The sequence below is a fragment of the Labeo rohita genome, unplaced genomic scaffold (assembly GCF_022985175.1).
Source record: "Labeo rohita strain BAU-BD-2019 unplaced genomic scaffold, IGBB_LRoh.1.0 scaffold_2082, whole genome shotgun sequence".
NCBI classification, from domain to species: Eukaryota; Metazoa; Chordata; class Actinopteri; order Cypriniformes; family Cyprinidae; genus Labeo; species Labeo rohita.
The window spans coordinates 3,382-8,087 of record NW_026128311.1 but is presented as its reverse complement, the minus strand read 5'-3'; the positions used below and the strand labels follow the sequence as shown (position 1 = coordinate 8,087).

The 4,706-nt window shown below is 46.7% G+C and overlaps 1 protein-coding gene across 1 annotated transcript; it reads right to left on the bottom strand.

Moving 5' to 3' along the window:
- Nucleotides 1-536: 536 nt before the first annotated feature.
- LOC127159338 (C3a anaphylatoxin chemotactic receptor-like) lies at nucleotides 537-3,717 on the bottom strand. Its single transcript, XM_051102194.1, has 2 exons — nucleotides 3,135-3,717; nucleotides 537-905 (listed from the first exon to the last, which is right to left on the bottom strand). The coding sequence occupies exons 1-2, from the start codon at nucleotides 3,715-3,717 to the stop codon at nucleotides 574-576; spliced, it is 915 nt and encodes a 304-aa protein (XP_050958151.1). The 3' UTR covers nucleotides 537-573.
- Between the last annotated feature and the right edge of the window lie 989 nt (nucleotides 3,718-4,706).

Below are 4,706 nucleotides of genomic sequence, written 5' to 3'. Positions count from 1 at the left end.
CAAACTTACTATTTCACGTAAATTTCGTGGATGTACAGAAAAAAAGTAATGTAACTAGTAATGTAACTAATTACTTTTGAAATAAAGTAATCAAAACAGTAATTTGATTACTTTTCAAAGGAGTAATCAGTAATCAGTAATTTAATTACTTTTTCACAGTAACTTGCCCAACACTGATTATGAACAATCTCTACTCAAAATTCAAATTACAGGTGAACTGACTGTTTAATGAACATTACAATAATTATACATACATACAACTTACCAATGTACCATACCATACACCAGACATGCCATTATTAGCGAAATATTACAATTTTTTTTAAGCTAATAGCAATCAAATCATAAAGCATGTTATTCCATTATGCTGGTTTTAGACTTTGGCAACAGTTTATCACAAATCACTGAAAACATATAAAAAAAAAAAAATAGAGGGGAAAAAACTCAGGAATCATGAATAAGTGTTAGACCACTTGCTCACTTTGACTTGATGACATTTAAAAAGAAATAATTAGAATAATTTTAGAACGGTAACACAAATCAATCAGAAAACTGAATAAATGAGTACCTTCACTACACTGACTGCATTTGCAGTGACTGGGTGGTTTGTAACATTTGTGTTCCCTCCTCAGAGAAAACTCTTTCAAAAACACGTCTTAGAGAAAGTTTAACATTGCTCTTAAAATCCTGCCCCATGAAAACATACAGAATGGGGTTCAGACAGCTGTTGAAATACGCCAAAGAGATGGCCAACGGATCCACTGCCAAAGCTATCCAAAAACTTGATTCCTCTCCGTACATTATTATCAAGTCCACTGTGTGATACGGCAACCAGCACAGAAAAAAGGCAGAGATTACAGCCAACATGATGCAAAACGTTCGTCCAGAGTGAAAATGACTCCTGCCTAATGTAACGAAGCGGAGATGAGACGAGGATCTATGTGCAGGAGTTTATTGAACATCCAAGGAAAACAACAAATAATCCAGAACGGGGAACACTGAGAAACCAGGCAAGAACAGGGAGCAACCATCACAGACATTAAACAACTGACAAAATACAGGGGAAAGACAAGGACTATTTATACACAGGGTGAGGTAATGATCTAATTGGTAACCGGGGTAACTGATGAGGGAGTGGGTGTGGTTCAATGAAGATCCATGGCAACAAACAAGGGAACAGAGGTACAGGGAAGCAGGGAACAATAAGACACAAAAACTACAAAATAAAAGTCCTTAAACACGAATACAGAAGACAAAGACCAGGCACATGACATAACCCCCCCTCAAAAGAGTGGCTTCCAGACGCTCCAAACAGAAATACCAGTCCAGGAAGGGGGAGGAGCTCAGGCAGAACTGGGGAAGGGATGGAGGGCCAGGTCCATGTAAGGGGAGATAAACAAGGGACTGAAGCAGAGCAAGAGGCCAGGGTGGAGTCGGCCAGATGGGAGGAGCTGAGGACCACCAGATCATGAGAGAAGACCTCCACGGCGGAGCAGGCGGTACCCAGCAGGGCGGAGCAGGAGGCTCAGGAGCCCTCCAGGGCGGAGCCGGAGGCAGAGCAGGTGGCACTAGAGCCCTCCAGGGTGGAGCCGGAGGCAGAGCAGGCGGCGCTAGAGCCCTCCAGGGCGGAGCCGGAGGCAGAACAGGTGGCACTAGAGCCCTCCAGGGCGGAGCCGGAGGCAGAACAGACGGCGCTACAGCCCTCCAGGTCGGAGCCGGAGGCAGAGCCAGCGACACTAGAGCCCCCAAGGGCAGAGCCGGCCCCAGAGTTTTCGCCTGGTCACAAGCCTGTTCCAGAGTGCCACTTGGTCGGAGAAGCTGCGCCAATACCTCCAGAGGTGTCAGCCATGGCTGTGGATCCTCCCTTGGAGGTGGCGTCCCCCTACAAGCTCTCTGCTTCTCTCCCTTCTCTGTTTGTCTCCTCTGTCTCTGCTTTCCCCAGGTCCCAGATCGTAAAGCGGGGTCCTGTTCCGCCCGGAGGGCCGCTGCGCCTCCTGTTCCGCCCGGGAGGGCCGCTCCGCCTCCTGTTCCGCCCGGAGGGCCGCTCCGCCTCCTGTTCCGCCCGGAGGGCCGCTCCGCCTCCTGTTCCGCCCCGGAGGGCGGCTTCGCCTCCTGTTCCGCCCGGAGGGCGGCTTCGCCTCCTGTTCCGCCCGGAGGGCTGCTCTGCCTCCTGTTCCGCCCTGGAGGATCGCCCGCCTCCTGTTCCGCCTCGGAGGGCTCGGGCGTCGCCTGTCCCGCCTCCGGTTCCGCCCTGGAGGGCTCCTGCGCCTCCTGCTCTCCCTCCGGCTCCGCCCTGGAGGGCTCCTGCGCCTCCGGCTCCGCCCTGGAGGGCTCCTGCACCCCCTGCTCTGCCTCCGGCTCCGCCCTGGAGGGCTCCTGCGCCTTCTGCTCTGCCTCCTGCTCTGCCTCCGGCTCCGCCCTGGAGGGCTCCTGCGCCTCCTGCTCTGCCTCCGGCTCCGCCCTGGAGGGCTCCTGCGCCTCCTGCTCCGCCCTGGAGGGCTCCTGCGCTTCCTGCTCCGCCTCCAGCCCCTCCCTGGAGGGTACCTGCTCTGTCGGTTCTGCCTCAATCACCGGGTCCTCCGCAGGGACCTGGTCCTCCAGCCCTCGCCCTGTCTCACTCCCGCCCCACCGCTCCCCTGGACTGTTACTCTGTTGGAGCGTCTGGAAGCCGCTCCTTGGGGGGCTATGTCACGAATCTGGTCGGTGTCCCGCTGTCCGCTCACCACCAGATGTCACTCTCGCCCTTTCACACACAGACTGTTGCACCACACCCCGGACTACATTTCCCATCAGCCATTACACTTGACCCACGACCAATCAGCGGCGCTATAAAAGCCCCTGTATTTCGCCGTGCTAACCACGGATTGTTGTATTGTTGTTTGCTAGCGTTTTCCTGTTTCCAAGTTCCTAGTTCCCGTGGTTTTTGACTTCTCGCCTGCATTATCGTTTACGTCTGTCTAGCCGCCTGCCTTGTGGATTATCGCTCTCGTTTCCTGGACTATTCTTTCCTACTGCCTGTGTTATTCCTGTATGCTCCCGTCTCGACCTTGCCTGTACGACCATGTCTTTGTCTCGCCCAATAAAAAGCTTGCATATGGATCCGCTCGCCTCTCGTCTCGTTCATCCTGTGACACCTAACTTGCGTGCGATGAATCCATAGCATGTTGTGATGCATATGAGAGGAACCAAAAAGCCAAACACAAATCTGATGACACTTAACCTTCCATACATTTTATAACTGTCTTCATCAGGTTGAAAATACACACAGTATGTTTGGTTATTTTCTGTGTAAGTGTCTCTTAACATCATGAAAGACAGACTAAGAATTGAAGCCAGAACCCAGGCTGCTACACAGGACAGTCGTGCAATTAACAGGGTGCGATGATTTTGAGCCCACACCGGTGTGATCACCTGAGTAAACCGATCCAGACTAACCAAGCTCAAGGTGAAAACACTGGCAAACATGGTGATGAGCATAATGAAGTGGAGAATCTTGCACATGATGGATCCATACGGCCAGTTATCATCCAAAGCGCTCTCGGTCACATAGTAAAGAGTGGAGAGGCAACACAAGAGATCAGCAATCGCTAGATTGAGAAACCCAACTGTATTAACGGTCCTCCTCATCTTCAATCCAGCAACATACAAAACAAATGCATTTCCAGGAACGCCGAGGATCAAGGTCAGGTAGTAGAAGACCAAAGAACTTACTTTCATCGGATATTCCAAAATATCATAATAATCCTCCATTGCTGTGATTGAGCTGAAGTGCCTGGTTTATCCTGCTAATATCACATATTGTCAGTGTAAAATTATAAATCATATTTAAAGTGTTGTGTTATATAAGAAACTTGACGAATAAATGAATATATGATTAATACATTTAAATTATCAGTAAAGCTATTTGCTATATAAAGTACTATTTTAGCATTACTTAAAAGTACATGTAGTTTTAAAATCATATACATAACTCTATATTAGCCATCATGACTCACATTGTGATGATTCAATTCACAATTATGCCAGTAAATATTTTCTTCTCTAACGTTCAAGACTTTTTATACCACTTCTTCAACTTTATCACTTCATCAAGATCACCAACATTTCAAACATGGTTAAGTTGTGAAACATCACGACCAACTCTAAATAAAGCTGGCTAAGACTTCCCGTCACACAAGAGAAATCATAAATTGAAAAATAGTGATGTCATCTTAAAAATAGCAATTTAAAAAGTAAATAAATGTTGCACTTATATATATACACAATTGTTTACAGCAATTTATAATGTTAATATAAAGTATTACTGATTTTTTGTAATGTAATTTAATTTATGTATTTATATTAATAATGTATTTATAGTATAGAGAGCTAGACAAGGATAGTTTACATTTGGTGATCAGTTAGTTGAGATTTCCTATATAGTATTGCTTTTTATGCATATGTAAAAATTAAATTTGCAAAGTTTCATTTTGAATTTCTTTATTCTTTAGGCAAAATAGTTGTTGGTGGTTTGAGTTTTGAACCCGGGAACAAGCTTGTTGTAGTCCTTACCAGCCATTTGTTGTTGGCCTTAAAAAGCGAATTCTGTTAAAGAAAAGATCTTCCTTTGCATTGAACTTTGAGCGTGATAACTTTGCAATGTTGCTTTTGCTCAAACACCCTGCTACATGTATTAAAGTGGAAATGACTGAGGTTTTTCTTCCGGA

Bases quoted from the DNA above. Each gene is read 5' to 3' on its own strand.
- LOC127159338 (XM_051102194.1), bottom strand. From the start codon at position 3,717: ATGAAAGTAAGTTCTTTGGTCTTCTACTACCTGACCTTGATCCTCGGC. The intron at 906-3,134 runs GTGTCACAGGAT...TCGTTACATTAG, and splicing joins ATTCATCGCACGCAAGTTAG to GCAGGAGTCATTTTCACTCT.